Source organism: Agelaius phoeniceus, chromosome 1, assembly GCF_051311805.1.
Source record: "Agelaius phoeniceus isolate bAgePho1 chromosome 1, bAgePho1.hap1, whole genome shotgun sequence".
NCBI lineage: Eukaryota > Metazoa > Chordata > Aves > Passeriformes > Icteridae > Agelaius > Agelaius phoeniceus.
The window spans coordinates 107261129-107284891 of record NC_135265.1 but is presented as its reverse complement, the minus strand read 5'-3'; the positions used below and the strand labels follow the sequence as shown (position 1 = coordinate 107284891).

Genomic DNA, 23763 nt, shown 5'->3' with positions numbered 1-23763 from the left:
ACAAAAATAGCAACAACACATAATTTTCTGTAATTATATAAAATTGTATGCTGGTATAATTAATATGTGTTCGAATATAATTGATTCTATTATAATCTAATATAATCTATTCTGCTAAGTAATAATAATAATAAGAAGAAGAACAATGATGATGATGATAATAATGATAATAATGAAAATAATAATAAAAAATAATGAAAATAAAATATAATAAAAATAAAAGAAAATATAATAATAATAATAATAATAATAATAATAATAATAATAATAATAATAATAATAATAATAATAATAATACCAAATACTCCCTTCCCGCCCCAAAAAGAACCTTTGAAGAGCAGTAGTAGCCAGCACCCCCTGAGCACCAGGTGCTGCTGCGGAGGGAGGCGCCGGCCCCGCGCCGCGCCCCGCCCCGGCCCCGCGCAGCCCCGGGCGCGGAGCGGTGCGGGCCGAGCTGCGCGGGCGGGCGGGCGCGGAGCGGAGCGGGGCGGAGGCGGAGCGCTGCGATGTGCAGGATGTCCTTCAAGGTGAGCCGGGCGCCACAAGGGGAGAGGGGCGGGGGGATGCGCGTTTGGGTTCCCGCTTTGCGCTTGTCATGCCGGCAGCCCGTGGAGCGCTCTGTCGTGTCCCTGGATTCGGGGGTTTTATTTTTTTAGGGAAAATGGTGTAGGGCGGAAGGAAAGAAAGCAGTAATGTCCTTTTCCCGAGCTTTGGGGTGCCCCGGGAGTACTGCGGTGGCTGCTGATGGAGCGGGCGCTTTTCACAGCTGACAGCCCCTAAAGGGTGCGTGCCTGGTGTTACATAAACTGCGAGCTCCGCGGAGCTTTACGCTAGCTCTGGGGTGGCCGGGCTCCGTGCTGTGGGTTTTGGTGCAGTCAGGAGCCTCCTCCTCACTTTTGCGACCATCTCTGCTGGTTGTGTAATAGTTAGGAGGCAGTCTTTATCCGTGCTCTTCCTTTCAGGCTGTGGTGGCCACTGAAGCCAGACTGGTTCGTTCCCTTTTCCAGATGTGATTCCTGCCACTTTTTGTACTTCTTCCGTCCAAACCCACACAAGAGCAGTCATTTCGAAAGATTGCCTTAAATAAGTTTTTTAATTTAAGGACAGGATTAATAAGATTGTTTGGCAAAGAGGGAAGCAAGCAGCAATTTACTAATGATGTTAGCAGATAATATTTATGATGGATCATCTTCTCTGTTATGCACTTTCTGGATGCTGTGCTTGCCTTTCTCTTATTGATCAGCAGCTCAGTGCCAGTCCTTTGCCATATTGCTTGTGTGGCATTTTTTGATTTGATGGATTATTCCCTGTACTTGCCTCTCTCCTGTCAGGGTGTCTCCCGCCTGGAATGCTGGCGCTTCGATGTCACCGTGTCAGTTCAGTGGTGGCACAGCAGGTGGTTCCCACCTGCAGTTGAAGCTCTCCTGTGGAGGCAGCAGAGAACCTTTGCTCCAGGGGCAGCTCAGTCTTACGCTTAGTGGTGAAATCATAGAATGCCTTGAGTTGGAAGGGACCTTAAAGACCATCATGTTCCAGCCCTCTGCCATAAGCAGGGACACCTTCCACTAGACCATATTGCTCAAAGTCCCACCCAGCCTAGCCATGGACACTTCTAGAGATAGGCACAGCTTCTCTGTGGAATGTGTTCCAGTGCTCACCACCTTCACAGTAAAGAATCTCTTTCAAATATCCACTCTAAACCTACCCCCTTTCAGTTTAAAAAAAATTGTCCTTATCCTCTCCCCACATGCCCTTGTACAAAGTCCCTCTGCATCTCTCTTGCGGGTGTCGTTTAGCCACTGGAAGGCCACTCTAAGGTTTCCTCAGAGCCTTCTCGTCTCCAGGCTGAACAACCTCAATTCCCTCAGCCTGTCTTCATAAGAGAGGCATTCTCTCATGATCATCTTCATGGCCCTCTTCTGGATTTGCTCCAGCAGGTCCACATCCTTATGTTGAGGGCCCCAGAGGTGAACATAGTACTCTAGGTATGGTCTTAGCAGAGCAGAATTGAGGGAGAGAATCACTTTGCTCAACCTGCTGGTCTGGATTCTTTTGATGTAGCCCAGGATACACTTGGTTTTCTGGGCTGCAGTCTCTGTGGTCATCCCCTTTTTGGTCCTGCATTGGTCTCACACCTAATTTCTTTTTTTTCTTCGTTTTTCTGTCCCTTCATTCTGTCTATGTGAGTTTTTTCCCACCTTCATTATTCACATGCATCCACCCTAACAGCCCCATGTTCCTGGTGATGCCAGCTTCTTTTTCTTTCTTATTCTTTTTCTTATCCTTTCTTATCCTTGTTTATTTAACTTGTTCTTCAGGTCTTAGTTTCTGTTCTATCCCTATCAGCTCCTTTTCTGTGCCCTATTTCTCACATTGTATTCCCTCAAGTTTTCCTGTTCTAATAGCTCACTGCTTTCCCTTCCCTCTGAAGAACTGCAGACCAGACCTCCCTCTCTCTATTTTCTCTCCCTTTCCTGTGACATTTTGTTTGGCATTTTCTCTTTCTCTCAGATCATGAACTTAACTTGGATTCTTACTCTTTGCCACTGGCTGTTTACATTTTCCATCTTATTATTCTACTTACCCATGGCATAGCATTTATCTTTCTTTCTCACACAAATATCCTCTCTTCTGCCACATTTTGCCTGACTAAAACATTTATATATAAAATCACCTTTTGTTTTTATCAGGATCCTTTATGTAGGATATATTGCTATCTAATAAAGAACTCTGCTCCTAAGTTGCACTAGCCTTTTCCATCATGCTTGATCCTGATTTCCAGCTCTTCTTTAAACTTTTTATTCAATACCTCCTTCCCATTAGGACTGGTTTGGAAACTAAGAAAGAAAAGGGAAATTTCTTGCATTTTCCCAGCACAAGGAACAAGCCAGTGGGCAGACTAGCATTCTCTTTTTCCTTTCTTTTCTTTCTCTTTGTCTATTGCCCCTTTTCTTTCCTCTGCCAGATCCCTGTTTAAGAACTGCACTCTTCTTCCTCAGTGCTCACCCCACTGTCCCCTGCCCTTTCTCTGCAAACAGCAAATCAAAGGTGTAGGGCAGGGAGCAGGAGCTGGTGGTCACAGCATTTAAATTATACTTTCCCCCTCAATATTCCTGAAATGACACAGATAGCTTAGCACAATTAATTTTTTTTTTTGTATGCCTGCAGAGAAATGGTTCTGTCAGATTTATAATATATATTTGCCTCTAGGCCATTTTTGAAAAAGTGTTTTTTCTAATGTCAATACAGCATGAATATAATGCCAGCTTTCCATCTTTAGGCTCTCATAAAAGCATACAAACAATCAAAATTATTAGCACAGCCAGATTTTAAAATAATACTTTAGAGGACTTGATGAAGTGAAGGAACTTTTAAAGCTGCTGATGCTGGTACAAGTGACATAATGAAACAAGCAATTTTCATGAAAGCTATTAGCTAATAATTTTCAAGTGTTTATTACATTCTGCTCCCAAGTTGTCAGTGCTAAGGATCAGTTGTTTACTTTGAGGATGCTTTGGGAGCGGACTAGCTTTATGATAAGAATTATGTAAAAGTTTTGTCCAATTAATCTTTTGAAATTCAACATTACATCTCCCTAGGAAGTGTCTGATGAGACATGACTGAGTTCATAACTGAACAACAGCAGTCACATCCTGCAGCTATAAACCCATTTATTGCTAAAAAATAATTCAATTCATTGGGTTATTAACCCCAAAGTGCTGTCATACATTTTGCCTACTAGTGATGTCAGTATTGCTGATGAAAATGAAGATCACAGAGATGTAGATCCAGAGACATAAACTGCCACACAGTACACGATGAGGCTGTACTTGTAAGGTGCCCAGATCATCTGAATCATTTTGCACTTTCATTCATCTTAGCATGTACAATAGCTCAGATTTGCATCTGATTTTTTAATCAAATCACTGGATGGTTGATGGTCTGAGTGTGCTATATACTCTGCTTTTATACAAGGGATCCCAAGCAACACAGGGGCACAAGGTGAAGTAAAAGTGCTTAATAGGAGTCGGTTCAAATGAGAAAAAACTTAGTTTGGTGTCCTTGGTGCACTGAAGAATTCTTCCATTGCTTGGGTCTGATCCAAAGTATAAGGACAACTCTGCTGGAGGGCTACTGTAGGACATACAGGAGAGAAAAAAGAGGTAGGAATTTATGACTCATAAGGCCAAAGACTTTGAACTTCTCTACTTCCCGAGCAGGGTCACACTGGACATTTAGTTCTCTTCTCACGTGACTGGTGAAAAGCAGGTAAGGAGTTCCTGAATATGGATTCCAGTTCCTGCCTGCCTGACCACTGAAAGTGGTGGTGTATGATGAGCCATAATAAAATTCAGTCTGCTACTGTGCCCTTGTAGTTAAAACTGGGGTGCATTAAATAAATCTTTCCCTTTATGGATGTATTGGCATATGTCTAAAGTTTCTAAAACTTTAGGGATAGTTTGGAACAATAAAAAATAAGGAATTTGATTGTCCCGTCAAGGTCAAGGTCTAAACATAATTCTTTTGCAATAGCTTTCCAGTGAATATCATAATAACAAAGCCAATAAGACAATATTCCTAACTGCCACCTGTGTAAATAAATATATATCTAATAAATCAGAGCAGAAAAGGGCAACGTGAGCCTCTGTGTGTTTAGGCCAATTGTTTGCTTTTACATAAAACTTTAGTTGTTCTAAGGGTAAAGATGGGAAGAGACTACAGTGTTGCCAGCAAGGAGGGTATAAAATGCCGTGTCTACTTTAATCAACATTATCTACAGATACTCCAGGGAAATGCAACAGCTGTGAAAAGAAGATCAGAATTTAGCTTACTGTGCTTGCTAAAATTTTCAGAATCCTGCCCCTGCGTGTGCTGGTACAAGAAATACCACTATCAATTTATAGGAAGTGATTATAATTTATTGAATGGTTGGAATGTCTCTCATCTGAAACAGCTGCCAATTTTCCAACCTATTAATATTAAAAATGCAACCCATGGAAAGTGCTCAGTGTGACAGACCTGAGATAGATTCAGATTCATGATTCTTGTGTCTGCTGGTTTCTGCAAAGTTTATTGTCTTCATGTCACTGAAGGCAGCAATTTAAACTGTGCTGTATATGTGCATTTTAATTATAAAGCATAAAACTATTGAATCCTGATTCCCTGCCATATTACATGTGCACATTGACATTTAGACAAGAAGTGCCTATGTAATTTCTGAAGCTGAATGATTTTTGACTTTAATATCCACTCTGCACTCTCTTTGGGTTACCCTGGAGGCAAGATATCCTCACTGCAAGCAATATCCCTGGGTATTTTTAATTCTGCTTTGGTGTGACTATTGGTGAAGTGGTGTTTTATACCTCTGTAGATGGTTTGAGCCCGTATTAAAAAATCAACAGCACAAGCCTGCTCTAGGATATGTGTCATTGTCATCAGTGTTTCCCTCCACACTTCACCCTTGACAGTGCTTACCTGTCAAGGCAGAATATTGGCAGCTGTCTGCATCGATTGGGCAAGGTCCATGTCTTTCCTTTCTGTCCTTTTCCTGTGCTGGAGCAGTCATCATTCACTCCTATCCAGGAGATACTGCACATGCCCACAGTCCCAGGGTGTTAATTCCAGGCAGGAGGTAGAACAAGCAGTCTGGGAGATGCATGAGCAATACATTTCCTGTACTGGAACTTTGTGTGCAGAAAAGAAGGAGATGACAGAGACCTAATCTGAAACCCAAGAGGATGTCCTGCAGCAAGACATGTCAGCAGGATGCTTCAGCCCAACTGTGGCCAGCCCCTCCACAGAAGCAGACAATTCAGGCATCACTGAGGATGTTGTTTTCTGTGATGTTTCCCTGTGGATCTGGCCTAGCATCATCCTTTCTCATTACAGGGCAATCTAAGAGACATAGGCTGCCATGGACACAGGGAAGACTTGAAATAACATGAGGAAGCACAGGAAGACTGGTCTCTTTAATTGCAAATAGAAATTAAATTAGCTTTTTTTTCCATGCTCTGGGTTTGAAAGTACAGCACATTAAGCTGAAACTTTCCTGGCTTGAATGCAGAATGTATGGGATGTGTATGCTTGCCCAGTGTATTTTCCAAAGTGATTTATTTCTGCTTTTTTTTTTTCTTTTTCCTTTTCCTTTTTTCCACCAGAAAGAAACACCACTTGCCAATGCTGCATTTTGGGCTGCAAGAAAAGGAAACCTGGCTCTGCTCCAGCTGCTGCTGAACAGTGGGCGAGTAGATGTGGACTGCAAAGACAGCGTATGCACCTACAGCCACAGCACTCATTTTGCATCACTTTCCATAGCCCACCATGCAGAGGGTGTAGTAGGGATCTAACATGAAACATGAATGTCTTATGGTACTTCAGGATGATTTAAAACCTTCTCCTGTCAGTAATCAAGCTTGAAACAGAAGATAAAATAGTGTGATGATTTACATCAGTGGCAAAGGGTTAAGAATTTGCCAGCACTCAAAAATGTCTCTTACACAGTTATTTGTGGTGCTGACATTACAAACACACATCCTAGCACCTCGGGCTTCTCTTTGCAAAGAAATGTCATTGTAGTAATAGATCACAGTGAAGAGTTGGCTGAATTGAGCCCAGGTAGCAATGATTCTGTCAGCTAACAGACCTTCTCATAATTAGAACAACTGCTGGCCTCCTAAATTCTTCCTCCTCCACCCAATCTCTGGACTGGGCACTAACATGAAGGCACAAGATTGCCAAGCAAGAGGAGCCCAGACACATGGCAGATTTCATGGGAATTTCCTTACTGTAATTGACATGGGTTGAAATTAATTTTGAGATTAGAAATTGGTTGATAACACAGAAAATGAACAGGTCTTTCTCTTCTGCCTACAACACATGGAGAGATACTTGATTGTGCTAAGCTGAGTCAAAGAGCAAGGGGAAAAGGAGGGTGAGAAGTTCCAGGTTTCTTTTGTTTGGCATTGGGACTGACTGACACAGAGTCATGCTGGTGTTGGTAAGAATTGATGCCATTTCCAGCCCAAAACATGAATTTGCCACAGCTTCTCTCACTTTGAGTACCTTCAAAGTGTAAGAGATTTTCTAAGCCCATTGACTTTAATGTATCTTTTCATTTTCATTTCATTTTTGCCCTGTAGGCAAGTATTTGTCCTACAGCACTTCTGGAGCTGCTGCTATGACTGTCCTTCTGACAAGGGAGGGAAGGTTGTTCAAATACAGGCTTGTAGTAAACAGGACAGAGATCAGTATGAAAAAATAAAGTGACTACTGTTCATTTTTTCTCAAAAAAGGCTAACTTTGGACAAGAACTTTCACACTGCACTGCAATAATAATTGTATCAGACATACACATTTTCTAGACTAAATTATTTTTTTTACAATTAAGACCACAGGTTACTTTTTCGTAATGTCACCCATTTCTTCTTTAAATTGAGCTGTTGTGTGTGAATGGTTTTGAAGGATGTGTTTCATCCTTATGCATGTGGTTTCTGCATCTTGTCCATACACTGCATACATATAAATCTTACTTCATTCACTGGAAGTGACCTTATAGTGTACTGAGGAAGTTGAACAAAGATTTCTGTACAGAAAGTTCTTTCTTAAAATGTGAAGAGTCACTGAGTGAGTTTGCTCTCATTATTTGGATAGGGAATTGCTGTTCAAATCACCCAGCCCCTTCTCCTGACTATGACTCAGAATTCTGAGTGACTCAGCTGAGTCACTCAGCTCCTGTGTCTGAGGTTATTCTTCTGGAAATGATGCAAAGAACTTTGGGATTCTCTGCTTAAAAAGAGGAAAAAAAGCTGTTTAGAAACTAAGCCCTTTTTTTTAATACTTGTTGCACTTATTTTGGGACAATAAGGTATCATAAGCTCCCTCCAGCTTTTTGGCAGAGATGCTGTCTCATCCAGACAGCCTGATTCATTGCTGTAGGTGTCTGTTGAAGGTACTGACTTGTTTTTCCTTACTCCCAGCTTGGCACAACAGCTCTGATGGTAGCATCTTACTATGGCCACATAGATTGTGTACGGGAATTGGTGTTGCAAGGAGCAGATATCAATCTGCAGAGAGAGGTAGGATTCAAACAGGGCTTGATTAAGCGACTGTTGGTTTGTTACAAATAATAAGAGTGTTGTCTGCTGCTTGTTGCCAATTGTTTCTTTGTCACTTGCTGTATAGTGTGTTTATAACATGTATAACAGGTTCTGTTCTGAGGACATCAGGCAATCAGAGATCTGGAGTTTACAGTAGAAAATCAGATGCCAGAGGTACATTTATAATAACTCATGAAACATTTTCAGCACATCTGGTTGGTGAGGGTCAGTTACACCTGGGATGTAACCCCCCAGGGTTATGCCATTTATGTATTTGCAGTTTTACTTTTTGGCACAACAGTTTACAGATCTCCAGATGGGATAAATAATAATAAGACTTTCACCTTTTGATTTGCAGCCTGGTCATTAAAACAGAGTGGATGCCATTGCTAGCACAGGGATTAGTTTTGACTCTGTATGTTTTGGAGTTTCTGCCTTTTAGTCTGAGCCAACTCATCTCCAGCAGTCACACAGCTGTATCATTTGTACCCTTCCCTGCATCTCTGCTTGGCATTCAAGGCATGTCTTGCACCATGACATCAGCATGGAAGGGACATCAGCAACTGATTTTTTTGGGAAATTGCCTTTCACTCATACTCCATGCAGACAGTTGTAAGGATTGCAATTGCTCTGCATGTTGACTGCTCAAAGAGCAGAATTGCTCTGGGACAACCACTGGTTTTAAGAGAAGAGGAGTATAAGCAGGGCATGAAATTACATGGGATGGTGGCAGGTCGTGCAGGATAGCAGTGTGCTCATTGCTCAAACAGTACAAGCCAAGGTTTCTAACTTTCCTTGGTTACCTGGAACCAGAGCATTAATCTCATGCTGACATCTGCACGTTACTGAGTCAGTGAATGCCCTGTTTGATGATGTAGGTGTCTTTGCACTTACTGGCCTAAACTTGCTCTAACCATGACTGTCAGTGTCTTTCAGTGGGGTCCTGTTCTAACAAAACATGGACTTAAATACGTCCCTTCCCTCAGGTAAACATTGCTTGGAAAGAAGCAACAAAAGAAAAAGTTAGAACAGTTTTATGGAGCTGCTCTTGATTATCACTCAGGAAATACTGATTCAACAAGCCAACAAAAAAGAAAAAACACTGAAAGCCTCCAAAATCACTTTGTTGCAGAAAGGGAGCAAAACAGATGAAGTTTAAGTGCTAAGGACCAATGGCACTGTTCTGTAACTAAGTGCAGTTACTCCAACCAATGCTCCTGTTCTCTGAAGTTGTTGTGAAGCTCAGGGAAGTGAGAGTCCAATAAATGTGCCCAGGAGGGTGGGCTCTGAAATTATCTAAATGGGCCAATGTACTATTGTAAAGGCTTTGGGCACTGGAGTGAATTTCACATCTAGCTCCCATTTCCTGTACTTTTGACATGGGGTGAGAGAGCCCAAAGTCAGGAAAGCCTGCATCTATCTTCCTTCCTTCCCTTCCTTCCCTTCTTTCTCTTCCTTCCCTCCCTCCCTCCCTCCCTCCCAAATGTATGGTGCTGGACAGATTTTTCATTGCAATGGGAAGAAGACTGAGTTAAAAATACCTGGTGTCCTCTGGAGTCTTCAAATTCATCATGTCTTTTCAGCTGATATTCAACTGATTGAGCCTGATACTTTTTAATTTGAAATGTCTCTACGTCAGTCAATTGTGTTATGTGTTTGTTACTATTTTAATCCTTTTTAATTTTTCCTTTACAGTCAGGTGCAACTTCTCTGTTCTTTGCTGCACAGCAAGGCCACAACGATGTAGTGAAGTTTCTCTTTTCATTTGGAGCCTCCACTGAATTTAGGAATAAAGTAAGATGATGTGTTTATTTTTGCATGCTGATACATCCTGACAGTCAAGGCTGGGTTTTTTCTTCACATGAAACATGACACGGAAGTGTTAAGATGATGAAATTTCCTCACGTGAACATTTTTGAGTAATGCAACACATTGTGAAGTATTAACTTTGGACTAGCTTTTCCTACCTAGACTGAATGGCATAAGTTCATCAAGGTCCCTTGATAGTGATATGAGTCTTTCTTCATAAGCCATCCTCCAACACAAGATCAAAGGGCCTTCTTGTACGTACCAGCTAGGATCCTGATTTAGGTGTTTATGTCCTCTGGTTGCATAGAACTTACATTTCATCAGTGTTAGGATGTCTCTGCATGCCACCATAGGATACATGAGAATATAATGCCTTCAGCCCTCCCTAAATTCCCACTTCCCCATCTGGGACAAGAAGATTAAATGCTCCTCAGAGCTTTTACTTTGTTCAGGCAAGTTCCTTTCCAAAATCTTCTTAGAATATCCAAAAGCACAGGTGGCAGGGCCTGGGTTCCTCACTCCTCATGGGGTCAACAGCAGCAAGATCAGCAGTTCATCACTGACAGCAGTACATCAACCTTTTTTTTTTTGCCCAAGCCAGTATTAGCACCTCTGCTGTCAGCAAACAGGGGGAAAAGCAACATATTTTCATTAAGTATACTTGTCCTTGATGTGCTGGTTACATTTTGAAGCATTCCCATTATCTGGGAAGGAGGATACTTGCCAGTAACTTATCCGGGGATCCCTAGTGATGTCTTTGAAGAAGCAGTAGTTCTTTACCCCACAGTAATCAATTTCTCAAGATATTTTAGTCTGTGATTTGAATGATTCTCTCAATCCAAACCTGCTTTCTGAAGTCCCTAGAAATACAGGCTCTAAATATAAGGGAATTGATGGAACATCAAAAACTCAGCTCATTATGCTCTAGAGGCTAAAAATCCTGTTGATTTGTGGCCAGAGTTCACACATGCCCATAGAGTAGGATTCTGATACCCCAGGGAGCTCTGCTTGTGGTGAGCAACTCTCTGACTGCAGCAGCAATCACTAATAAAAGCATGAATGAAATTGTGACTGTTTAACACAACACAGAGTGCAGCTGTGAAAGTTGGCAATGCAGGAGGTTGCAGTGTTAAATACAACAGCTCTATCTGACAGTGCTGGAAAATCTCATGTGGGACAAATTTCTTGGGTAAGGTTGCACATTCAAATAAATGTTGCTTCTCTGATTTTTATTTCAGAGTATGGCTGGAGGTTAGCAAGATTCAGAGGGGTCATCTTCCCTTGCATTCAGCTGGCAAATCAGAGGCTCAGTACCTTATTCTGTCTAGAAAGACAGTTACATCTTCACTCAATATTTCCTCACCATGTGAGCTAGGAGTTTGTGAAAAGGCCAAGATTTGATCCAAGAGGTGAACAGCAGACTTGAAATTGTCTGATCCTTCATGACAATATACAATCTTTTATGAAGCATGCAAAATATATTGATGTGAAACACTAGGGCAGATAAAAGAGAGCAAAGATCTAAATTATAAAAGAATATTCCTGTGTTCAGCTGCTCCAAATGGCTTCCATCTTTGGACAAGTGCAAGTTTGGGGTCTACTGTTGCTCACCTTTAAAACTTAATTCCAGACCCTCTCTTCCTGCCTGACCCTGCTTCTGAACCCAGACCTGACTTGGTCCATATGCCAGTCCCAAGTATCTTTTGAGCTGCTGGTTGCTCTTCCTCTCCAGGCCACAGCTTTCTGTTACATCCAGACAAGCTGGTTGAAAGATAACACCAGCTCCCAGTGTGTGTAACATGGGAAAGTGGCTGGGATGTGCATGTGAGATGATTATCCAGCAGCATCACCCAGCATGTGCCTGAGCAGGAGGCACCAGCCAGGTGTAGTGCATGGACAGTCCACATCTTCCACTGTATCAGTTCAATCTTCTGATTTAATAATGTGGTTTTCATAGCTTGGAACACTTCCATTGTTCTTTTAACAGGTGATCAAGGTGACAGGCTCCTCTATCCCTCCCAAACCCCAGAAACAATATCGTTGATAAAATACACCTTTTCAGGTTAGGGACAAGTCATTTTCTCACTAAGACACTCATCTGGGAGCAGCACTGGAAAAGATATGGCTGATCCTGTTTTTAAAGGGCAGTAAAAAATTAATCCATTTGCAAAGAATATATATATTTCTATTATAAACTACAACATGGATTTGGAATAAGCGCACAAATTTAATGTATCTTAGAAAACAGAGACTTAAGGAAATGCAAAGCTCAACATCTTTTTCATGTACTTATCTGTAAATTGTGATTACTACATTTGTTACTCATATGTGAGAATTCTGGGGAACTATCTTAATACAGGCATGCAATTCTTGTTAAGCCTTGTATCATTAGAATTTATATTTGCTATGGCAGGCAAAGTAAAACTACTCTAAAATAGTATAATAAAGTAATTAGCAATAAATGCTGATGTCCTAAAGAGAATGAATTGCATTCATTGAATGCAATTCAATGAACTATTGAAGATTAATTATTATATAATTATTACATATAATATTAGTCATTAATATTATTCTGCATTGTCCCAGTCTGACATCCATAGAAATATTTAACATAGGTAGAAGCTTTTTTCTTTTATTCTGATAGATGTGATAAGCACGTGAGTTCTTAAAAAGCATGGTGGCATGTTTTCTGAGCAGCACTGCAGGTTGAACAGTATGTCAGAGGCTGTTTGTCAGCAAGCACTGATTGAGTTCTCCTCCTCTGTTCCATTTTTAAGAGATGGTAAAACGAGGTATAATTCTAAGCTATTTCAGGTGATGAAATAGGAAAGGGGTCAGCAAGTAGGCAAGGAAGTCTACACCACTTAGCGTGGTCATACCCAGTGCTTCTGTTCCAAGTATTTTCACTGCAGATCGTCAGCTGCTGTCATGTATTGGCAGTGAGGAGGGCAGACCCTGGGCAGGGCAGAAAAATGGTTTCAGGGGAAGAATTGCAGAGGTAGCTGAGAAAAGTCCAGCTCCTATCTGAGCTGGAAGTATTTGCAGGTTTAATAGAAGCTTCATTGTGTCAGGAAAACAGGATATGAGCAAGAAGTGAGCCCAAGGCAATGTGCCATCCCTAAGAGGTTGCACAGTGGCCTCCTGCCCACTGCAGAAGGGGTGATAGCCCCAGGAGCCCCTCAGTGCTTGCTCACATGTCCAGCTCCCACTTGTTGCCCAGCTCAGAGTTTCCAAGAGGCTCGCCAGTACCAAAGACGCTGCTTCAGCTTTTTAGTTAATCTCAGCTGAAGCCAAAAAGGAAAGAGGTAATCACATGTCTGAAAGGGATGTTAAAACTCCATCATTTACTTTTTTTTTTTTAATTCTCCACAATTTATCTGCTTTCCCTATGGTCCATAAAGCATTGGGGTCTTCAGCTAGAGTTTGCTGGAGTTAAGTGTAAGGGAAAACCAGATGGAAGCTCAATAGAGGCAAGAGGAGGACTCAGTAATAAACCATTGCACTGTTTGACAATTCCTTGATTTAACTAAGTGTTGTCTTATCACATGGTCAGTGGAAAAGTTTCCTGCCTCCAGCTTCCCTTTCTTACAGAAGGATGTATATCTGATTTTTCACAGTGGTACCCCCAGCTCAGAGCATGCAGTGAAGTCCCAATCCCTTCTGTTGAATGTGTTCAGCTTCATATACCAGACAGACAGTAGAGCAGGGCTCAGTTGTCCTCCTGAGCAGGTACCAGATCTTTGAGCCCAGGAATTGTTACCCACTTCTCTCTGCCACAGTAAATATTTGATTCAGAATGAACAGATGAAACTGGGAACCATCCAATGATCCTCTTCTAACCCCTGGACTCTGATCAGACTGATCCAGGAAAACTTGATCACTTTAGTCTGAAAGATCCAAATGGTGTATTTAGGAATTGTGTTACTCTTTCCAAAAAAAAAAAAAAAATTATCTGTCTAAAACTGTTCACTGGGTTGAACCAAACACTTGGTCGGGAACCCCTTTTTGAATTAATTAACATGTCTTGAGAGAGTTTTGCCATTCCTAACCCCAAGCTGTCACATGTCCCGAGGTGGGATCACACATTGGGATTCCAGGTGTTGGGCTTCAGCTCTGCTGGGCCAACTGGGGTTAGCTTTGTAGGTCTGCCTTTTACTTGGGACCTGTCACTTGGTTCCCTACAGAAATTATAATAACCAAACAATCTTCTAAAAATAACAGAAGTTTGTGGAGAACACAAGAATTTTAGAAAACAAAAGCCAAACCATAAAGCAGTAAACAAACTTTTCCCATATGCAACCAACTGAACATGTCTATTTACCCTCCATACATGGAACTTTAATATTTTTAAGCTTCCTAAAACTTTTCCTTCTCTGCCTCTCCACAGAGAACCTTAAGTTTGGATAGCACAGTTTCTGTTCTTAATTCACTAACCTTTCTCTCTCAATATCGTTGAGGGGAAAAGTCTTTAAAAATTTCTCTGTTTTTTTTTTTTTGTTTTGTTTTGTTTATAGCCCTTTGATCCAGTAAATCACCCCTTGAACAAAGTGGCTTTCACTTGGCTGGGGAGAGGAAATAGGTTACATGAAGCTATTAGCTTTTCCATTGTCTTTTAAATGTGTATAAGGTGTTTTTTAATCAAAGGACAATTGTGATTGCTTTTGTGTTTTGTTCCAGCAGTTCCCATTAAGTTACAGTAGTTTAATTTGGCAGGAAAGTCTAATTTCTCATAAGAGAAACTTAACTCCACTGACCTGATTACACACTGTACTTAGTCAAATAATCCAGAATTAATAGGCAATTCATAGACTGTCACACAACAGCCTCACATCTCTGGCTCTGCTGACACCCAAGCCTCTTTTCTTTTCAATATTGTGGCAGGAAGGGTGAATATGGGGTTTTGGGGGTAGTTATAAATAGTGCCTGTGGGTTAGTTCAGTCATGTCAGAGCTTGAATTTTCACCAGGCTATTACAGCCATGAAATTGCACCATTGATTAATAAATTTGATTGGTGCTTCTCGTTATAAAAGACACATTTGGTCACTCAAGCTGCAACTTCTTTTGTGGATATCTGTCTGTGTGGAAAATTTCAGACAACTTTGGAGATGTTTCAGAGAGCAAGTCTGGGCCAAAGCACAGTCTTGTGTCCACATTAATAGCAGCTCTAGAAACCATTTAGATGAAATACTTTAGATAGTTTATTTTGTGGAGGAGAGGCTTGAGACTGGGAGAAGGCAGAGGAGGAGAGAAGACCTGTGGTGGGGGCATTTTGGGGTGCGCATCATCTTTGCATGAAGGCATGGTGCCATACCAGGCAGATGACAAAGCTCTGCATAGCTCTGTCTGAAATACTGGTAATTTCTGAGTGGGGCACAGCACATTTAAGATGGCAAGACCCACGTTTCTGTCTCAGTTGTTTGAGCTGGTTTGGAGTCAATCACCAGTGACACTGAGGTGTTTCCCTTCTCAGTTGGCTCCGAAGCGAACGTTTCTACAAGGAGGGATTGATGCATGTGCCTAGGTCTCCCTTTAGTGGTGATGTGCAGTAACTCTAACTGCCTGGGACTGATCCCACCTGCAGGGATCGCTTCTCAAGCAGCAGTAACAGTGCTTTCAGTGGTGGTCGTGCCTTTGGACAGACTCACATTTCCACAGACAGCTAGCACACTTTAAAATGCTTTCTCTCTGCTCAGCTTCAGGCCAACAAGCCACCGATGAGAGACAGGACAAAACAGGGCATAAGGTTCTGTGGTTCACAAGGTTCACAAAGAAGGGCAGATGGTCAACAGGCTCTGGAGCAGTGGAAAGGTGTGCTGTCCTTCCATCAGTGGAAGAGTTTGGCAGGCATGAGGAATTTGGCTGTAAAAGGAAGAGACGTGGAGGAGCTTGAAGCTGTGAAAGGAACAAAGCTTCTAATGGCAAGGCAGAAGATGAGGAATGAAAACCTGAATTTTCTTCATTCCTTTCCCTCCCTAAAAAATTCAGGAGAAAAATTTATATAGTGACTGAGCCAAGTTGAAAGATTTACATGTCAACACTTGGCATTAAAGTTATGAAAGAGTCAGTAGCTACTCCTTACAGAACTGCTGTGAGCCAAATTCTGAACAGTCTTAAAGTTTGTCTTTTTTGTTTTTTTATGGTGAAGTTCAGCCCAGCACCTGACCTCTCACCTGGCTGTACCCATTCTTTTTTGTTTTCACAGGATGGAGGCACAGCTCTACTGGCTGCCTGTCAGTACGGGCATGCAAAAGTGGTGGAAACTCTGCTGAAGCACGGCGCCAACATTCACGATCAGCTCTATGTGAGTTATTTGACACACACAATATTGACAATGGTGGTGGTGGAACAAATGTGCTGTTGCTTGGACAACAGCAGACACCCTGGCTCCAGCACAGACAGGCATTTGCCAAACACTGCAGTTTTATAGTACTCTATTCCTCTAAGATGTGGATTTTGTTAACTGTCTGCTTTTCATGATGCTGAGAGAAGTAGCACAAAATCAGAAAAGATTCTTTGGCTGCCTTTCGGTTCATGATCTGTATGGAGGATATGTACCAAATGTGGAACAGACTTGTGCTACTCATTAGCCTTGGATGAAAGAGTGTGTCATGTTCTACCATGATTTGCAGGAGAGCGAATAGCTCTAGAGCCTCTGAAGTACATTAGTTTTCTGCCAGAAAGAATAGCAAAAATGAAAATCTTTAAATTACTTAAAAGCAGATTTTTTTTAATATCAATTAAAATTATGTTATTTGATATTTGTGAATCCCCAGTTTGGCAGTGTTTTGGGCAAAGTAAGGTTAAAATGGCTGAATTCATGTTGTTTAGTTGACTTTTCTGAAAGTTGGATTGAACCAATGAAGCTCTGGATTTAATTTTCTCTAACAGAGACACAGATAAGTTGAGCTTTTTGACATTCAACAGAAACAAGTAGCAGATTTTGCCTCTGCTTCCCACCCCACTCTTTCCTACCCCAAGGCACTCAAGACTGACAAAGAGGAAGTTGTTTCTCTGAGATATATGAGTTTTTTCAGCTGTTTCCATTGGCTTTGGATCTGCAGGATGCTGTTGCAATCCCTACTGGCTTGCAGGGGAGCTGAGAGCTGGTGACTGCAGAAGTGGTCACAGGGGGATCCCACCTCAGTGTTGCCTCACCCCTCATTTATAAATAAGGTTGTTCCACCCTTGGTGTTGTGCAAATTGTCTTTCTGATCTGAGGGCAGTGATTCATCCCTCTGCAGGGTAATCCCTGGGGCTGCCACTCAGTTTAAAAATAGCTATGCTGCCACACCTGCAGACTCTTACCCAGAGGTCAAGGCAGTAAAATTACTTCCTTGTTGTCTCTTCTGGAAATGAGCAATATTTGCAATTGGATTTTAAAATGTACTTTTATTGCTCACAGACATTGGGCAAAGCCAGTCAGAAAGAGTTGTGTAATAAAATAAGAATATGATCTCTTGAAAAAAATGTTGTCTAGCTCTTTTTATGGGCCAAGCTGCATTTGTCAAGTGGTGCCTGGATGGCAGTTTCACTGGCAGCCAAATGGGAGGGATTTTGAGCACCCATTTGGATACTGCTCCCAAAACCATCAAGATCAAAGTTTTAATCCTAAATTGACTCATGTGAGGCATCAGGAGAGCAAGAGACAAAAGAATACTCTAACTAAATAATATTTCTTGCAAAAATGTGTTACAGCCTCAAAAAAGCATTCTTATTAGAGCATCCATTCAAATCAAATAGATATCAGTGAATGCAAGGTTCTCCATCTTGATTGATCCTACAATAAAGAGTTTTTTTTAATACTACACAACTTTGTTTACTTTCTAAGTTGAAGTGTTCTCTGTCTCTGGAGGAGAGTGTTCTCTGTCTCTGATACTGCCAGGTTTTTTCATCTATTCACACAGCAAACAGAGAAAACAGCCCATCAGAGGGCCCAGGGACAGGCATTAACAGTTCCAGCAGACACCTCTTTTGTTTACCAGGACATTTGTCTTGAAATCAATCTCAAACATCCTGAATTCAGTCCCTGGGGCACTATATTCAACTCATGCTTCACCAAGTCTGTGCTGAGTTTTTCAGCTAGAAGAGTAACTGTGCACACTCTCTCTGCAGACAACAGCATTTAGTCCCAACATAGTGATATGCCAACAAGGCCAACAGCAGGCTTTCACTAAAATGCTCTGTATTTTGTGATAAGCACCTGCCTGAGTTGGTATGAGAGGTGTACTTGCACATCTGAGATGCAGGAAAGGGGTTAATTCCTGTCTCTATTTAAACGAAAAGATTCTCGCCTCCTGGGAAAACTTGTCCTAGCACATCCTGTGCATAGTGCTGGGGATGTAGGATGGGTAAACACCTGTCCCACCCTCAATACAGATTTCTACTTATAGTTGGTTAGATGGATTATAATGCTGTTTGAAAATGTTCCATCAAAAACACTTAATGAAATATGACTTATAATTTTTTTTTCCTATGGAAGGGGTTCCTCTTAAGCAAAATTCTGAGAACATCTGCACATGAAGGACACGTCAAAGAAAAATAAAACCCTGGATTTGTTCACAATTTATTCTTTCACAAGATTTTTGCAGGAAAATTCTGGTTTCTGATATGGCTACAAAATATTTTTAGATTACTAAATTCTTGTAGAAGAACCTTCACCTAGATTACAGGTGAAGGTTCTCCTACAAGATATGCCAGAGCAGAAGCGTGGTGGTTTCTGGGGTGGCACAGTAGTATGGCACTGGCCTTACCCCTTCAGCCTCAAGGGCAGCCTTCAGTGCTGGGCTCTGCAGTCTTGCAAAGTACCTGACATGTCTCCACCATGTATCCATGTAGCAGAACACTTCTGCATGAACATATAAAAGCTAAATGAACCTGTATTGCTGTACAGGAGCTAATTTCTAATGATGTAGCTCAATGCCTCAAAGAACTAGACTCTTAGTATTCCAGACACAGGATTTAATGCTGGATTTGAAATATGATGGGAGCCAGTATTTGTGCATACTGAATGAAAATGTTGTCATGGTTTATTATGAACTAGACTGTGCATTTGCGTAGTTATTTCTTGAGCATGGCTGTATATCTGCTGTTACAAAGCATAATGACTAAAGACTGAGAATTTAATTCAATTTGATTTGGTTTTGTGTGGAAAAAGGGCATCACTTCAATGCAGTGTAAGACTGATGTGTTTGTTCTTAGGATGGAGCTTCTGCAATTTTCCTGGCGGCACAAGGAGGATATCTGGATGTCATCCGATTGCTGCTTTCTTCAGGAGCAAAGGTCAACCAGCCACGACAGGTATGATCAACACCTCAGGGCAGAATTTTATAGTTCTAATTTTATAGTTATGAAAATTAACACTGGAATTTCCTCCAGGCATTGGGTTCCTGTGGAGGTGTTTCATTGGAAGGTGGTTTGTGGCTGTGTCAACATTCTGTGTTTTAGTTCAGATTGGTAACATGATTTTGAAGTCAATACTTCAGTGATTTCTGAAATAATTGAAACTGAAAGCTCTGCTCTACATCTACACGCTACACCCCATGAGCCACCATCCCTGGAGGTTTTTAAAAGACAGCATAGATGTGGCACTTGGACACATGGTTTGGTGGTAGACTTGGCAGTGCTGGGTTAATGGTTGGACTCAGAGGTCTTTTCCAGCCTAAATTATGCTATGATTCTAGAGCAGATCAAGACACTGACTGGAACATTTTCAAACAGCATTATAATCCATCTAACCAACTATAAGTAGAAATCTGTATTGAGGGTGGGACAGGTGTTTACCCATCCTACATCCACTGACTGCTCCTTTAAACGGGTTAGAACCACACGCATGTTTGGGTCAGGCACCAAACTAAATCAAAATAAAACCCTCCATCAACCCTCCAGTATGGAATGTTGATGTAAGGGCCTTGCACTACCTCTTGCAACTACCAATCTGTGTTGTACATTACCTTTGAAGGTCTACACAGCCTACAACATCCCTGAGTTCTTTTGAAAACTGTTTGAAAAGCTTTTGAAAATCTGGGCACTCTGGGAGGAGGCAGCAGTAAATTTGAAATCTCCAGACCTTTCAGACGTGGCTTTGGTGTCAAAGTTTATCTTTGACAAATGTTTTTATTTTTAGTTTAACTTTTGTTTATTTGTTTGTTTTACTTTGTGTCATTCCTGTGCACTCTGAAATTCAAGCATGAGTGTTGCCTTCATCTCTGGAAGTTCTTGATACATAAGAAAAGTTTTTCTCCCTATTTCCAGCTAGTGACTCTAGTGGGCCTGATGTTGCTAACACATACAACCAGAGGCAGCTGTAAGCATGAAATTAGCTCCTCTGCAAGCAGTAGGGCTGCTGTTTGATTATTGAATGGGAAGTGTGAGCTAGATTTGTGGCTGGTTCAGAGATCCCTGCTAGGGGGTCAGGGGCTGGATCCACTGTGCATCACTGGATGCTGGAGTTAGGTAAGGGTGCAAGGGGCATTCTAGGTTTTAAACTAACTGTGGGATAGGTAAGCATAGGTGATATACAGAGACATGCTTTCCAAATAGAAGGGTTTCTTAATTGTTTAGCTGTTTTTGACTCTAAAATCAGTGCCTATACAGCCAGAGGTGGAGTTGCACAGCTAGCTTAACACCCAGCCCATAGAAATGTCTGGTTAGAGATGGAGCTTCTCAGGAATCTCTACCTGCTTTAAGAGACCCTTGCCTGTGTTCTGCTGAAACCCTGCAGGCAAGGTAGCTGTCCTGAGTCTTCAATGCACATTTGAAATTGATGGGATAAGGTCTTGTCCTTGTAATTAGTCATGCATGTCAGCCAGGTGGCTGTGATCACTGACTGCAGCAAGTGAAAAAGCAACAGGCAAGAGCAAATGAGTGTGAAAACTCTAATAATAGTGGACAACGTGGCGTGAGACAAGCTCTGCCAGGTATTTTCAGTATTTCCTTTCATCTGCACCAAAAGCCTGACAAATCATAGCCTGGCAACAGACACTGATCTATATGCTTCTGCTTCATGTGTAGGTCTGTGTACACTCCTAGCTGTGGAAAGAGGATGTGTATTTTTAGCTGAAACAGTTTTCCTGCTGCCCCTAGCCCCACCTCTGAGCACCAGAGCTGTGCTGGCAGCTACCCCCTGCACTGATGCTGCTCCAAGGTTGCCTCCACACTGTCTCCCTAGAAAAAGCTTAAGAAATGTTAAAAGCTGTTAATTAAGTTTAAAGTTTCAATGTAGAAGGAGAGACCAAGGTGTGCATTTATGCCTTTTGAGTAAGTCAAAATAAGGTTGGGGAGCTTTAGATCTGGCTGAACCCTGTTGCCATTAAAACTGCTTTCTGCTATCTGTAATTATAATGCAGCTAATTCTTTCTGACATTATTTTTTTAGCTCTCTAATCCAATTTCTACAACACAATGTTTCACGAGGCAATTTAAAATCTTATTTGAGGCAAAGTCTTGTCTCTGTGTGAATGTTCCTCCTGGCTCCTATGTTTCATCTCCAGCAGGACAGACCTTCTTTGCTTGAGGGTACCTCCGATCCCTGCTAAGATTATGCCTGGATAAGTGCATGGCATTTGTGTTTGGGCCCACTGTAATCTGAAACATTTCCTCAACAAATGGAACATTTTTACTGTTTAATTAGTCAAGTAATGGTTGGATGGACTTCAGTCTGTTTCTTACTAACAAATGGATTTGTACTTAGTTAGAAGGGGGTGTGCTGGTCATGAGGAATGTAGCTCAAGAAGGGGCAGTTTTGATGCCAGACAATTCTCCTTTACAAGCTACATTGCTCTCACTGTGGTAAAAAAACTTTTCCAGGCAACATTACCTCAAATACAGGGCTGCAGAGTGCCAGGTGTGAGTTCATCTTCTCCTTCCTCGTGGTTTCCAAGTTTTCCTCTCTACCTAGGGAATTTGGTGGCTTAAGCCATGGACCTGCACACATGTGTCTGCCTTCTGTGTCTCCTCCTGCTGCTGTGGTGGGTACCAGTTCCCCCTCAGTCTGGTGTCCCACCTCCTGTCCCATGTCTGACACCACAGAGCATTTTGGATAGTCCTGGCTGTCCATATGCAAGCCCTTCAGCTCTCACAAGACCAAATAGTGAAGCTTCCTGGAAAGTTTCTTCCCTGGCAGTGTCCTTTCTCTTAGGTTGTAATTGCCTTCTGCTCTTGCCAAAATTGAGGAGCTGGGCAGGAATTCTTTTGTCATCTTTTTGTCTAGACAGAGCTGGGGGCAATGTCTGAAGCCTGCTACAGGAGATGTTTCTATGCTTCTTCAACTTACAAAACAAAGCTGTAAGATTCTTTGCCAATGCTGTTTTGGCAGTCTGTGTCCCAACAGGCTTTATTCTGGCTGGCTAAGCAGATTCAAAATAACCTGAAAATTAATGACTTTTTTCTTAGCACTTGATATGCAATTACAAATACATGTAAGCCAGTAAATCTATATAGGGTGCACTTCAGCAAGCAAGAAATTTGCTATTGGCAAATTAGTTGTAGTAGTGCAAGTGGACTAATAGGCAGAGCAGTGGAGGATATGACACTGAGTAGCCTGAGAGTAGGGGTTGCCTGCCCCTGGAAATGCCTCCTGGAAATTTGAGGAGTCTTTCACCTCCCACTCCCATCTGGCCTTTTCTAAAATGTCAAGCCATAAGCAAAAATTGAGATTCAAAGCTGCAAGATGAAGTCATTAGTTAAGGGCTAAGAGAAAGAACATTAATAATTTCAGTCAGAGTATATTTGGAATTTCTGGCTGCTGGATATAAATCAAGTGTTGTCCATATATACTAGCTTGTAACCAAATGTGGGAAAAAGAACACCTTACAAACATGTGGGACATTTAAAATTATTCTAGGAATATAGTGATCTGCAGTCTGCTGGCTGGGCAGAGGGAAAAGAAAAGGAGAGTAGATTTTTAACTGCATCTTTCCCTATTCTCACTTTCTTCCTGACTCATCTCCAAGCCCTAATATCTGTTTACACATGAATTCTCATGTGACCTCTTAGTAAAATATAGTATCTGCTTTGTATCATTCACCAACATGAAAATGGACAGAAAGCTCATCTACTCAGTATAAATATCATAGATATTTGCATAAGCCTGAGTGCTAGATGCTGACCATAGTCAATGTGAGCTCATCATTATCTTCACTGTCTTTCTTCTCTTCAGGCTAACTCCTTCAATACAGCCACTCTTCCTCATAATGTACTTTTGTCTCTATCCTATAGCTGAGGTGCTGAGGATAACATCTGACAGCAATACTATTAATGACAATTAACAGTAGCAGTGATATTACTCAACATTTGCACCTCCTTTTGCTCCTTTTCATACTTGAAAATAGGGGTTGTTCCTACAAATTTCACTGTGAGTAAACAAAAGCTGCTTTATTTGCTATGCTGAGCTTGTGATTTCATTGCTTGTGTAAATACAAGTGTGGATTTGCCCAGCATCGGTTCTTCAGGCAGATTAAATTGTGCAGGCTGCTCTCAGATATTTTGCAAGTTTTACAGGCTTTTTCCAATGCATCTATTGCTATTTTCTAGAGCCCTCTGGTGGGGGGAGATTAGAAACATATGAAGTGTCAGCTTACTGGTAGGGAAAACACTAAAATAAATAAATTGGAGAGGGACAGGTTTTGCCATCAAACTAACATCACATACTCTGTATACAAGACAGCCTTTGTTATTTTTGAATCACAAAGAACACTTGTATTAGCAGGATATATACCAGAGTGAGTTCAGTCACTAATTTCAGTGAGTTAATTTAATACAAGGGTGAGCAAAGATCATCTTTCTCACCATTTGAGAATACTGAAGATCTCAGGATGTGAATTTGTTCCTTCTCAGAATCAGAAAATGGGAAGCCTAGATT

General features: G+C 41.5%; 1 protein-coding gene across 3 annotated transcripts in view; it reads left to right on the top strand.

Moving 5' to 3' along the window:
• The first annotated feature begins 384 nt into the window (after positions 1–384).
• ANKRD29 (ankyrin repeat domain 29) overlaps positions 385–23763 on the top strand; it is a 31201-nt gene continuing 7822 nt past the window's right edge. For 2 of the 3 annotated variants that reach the window (XR_013183982.1, XM_054646155.2), the window contains exons 1-6: positions 385–527; positions 6159–6269; positions 7977–8075; positions 9792–9890; positions 16109–16207; positions 19105–19203. Coding sequence is in view for 2 of the 3 variants with exons in the window: in XM_054646155.2 (XP_054502130.1) it covers positions 507–527; positions 6159–6269; positions 7977–8075; positions 9792–9890; positions 16109–16207; positions 19105–19203 (528 nt within the window). In the remaining variant the exon portion in view is untranslated. The remainder of the gene's footprint in view (positions 528–6158; positions 6270–7976; positions 8076–9791; positions 9891–16108; positions 16208–19104; positions 19204–23763) is intronic. The other variant, XM_077184890.1, reaches the window with a different exon arrangement.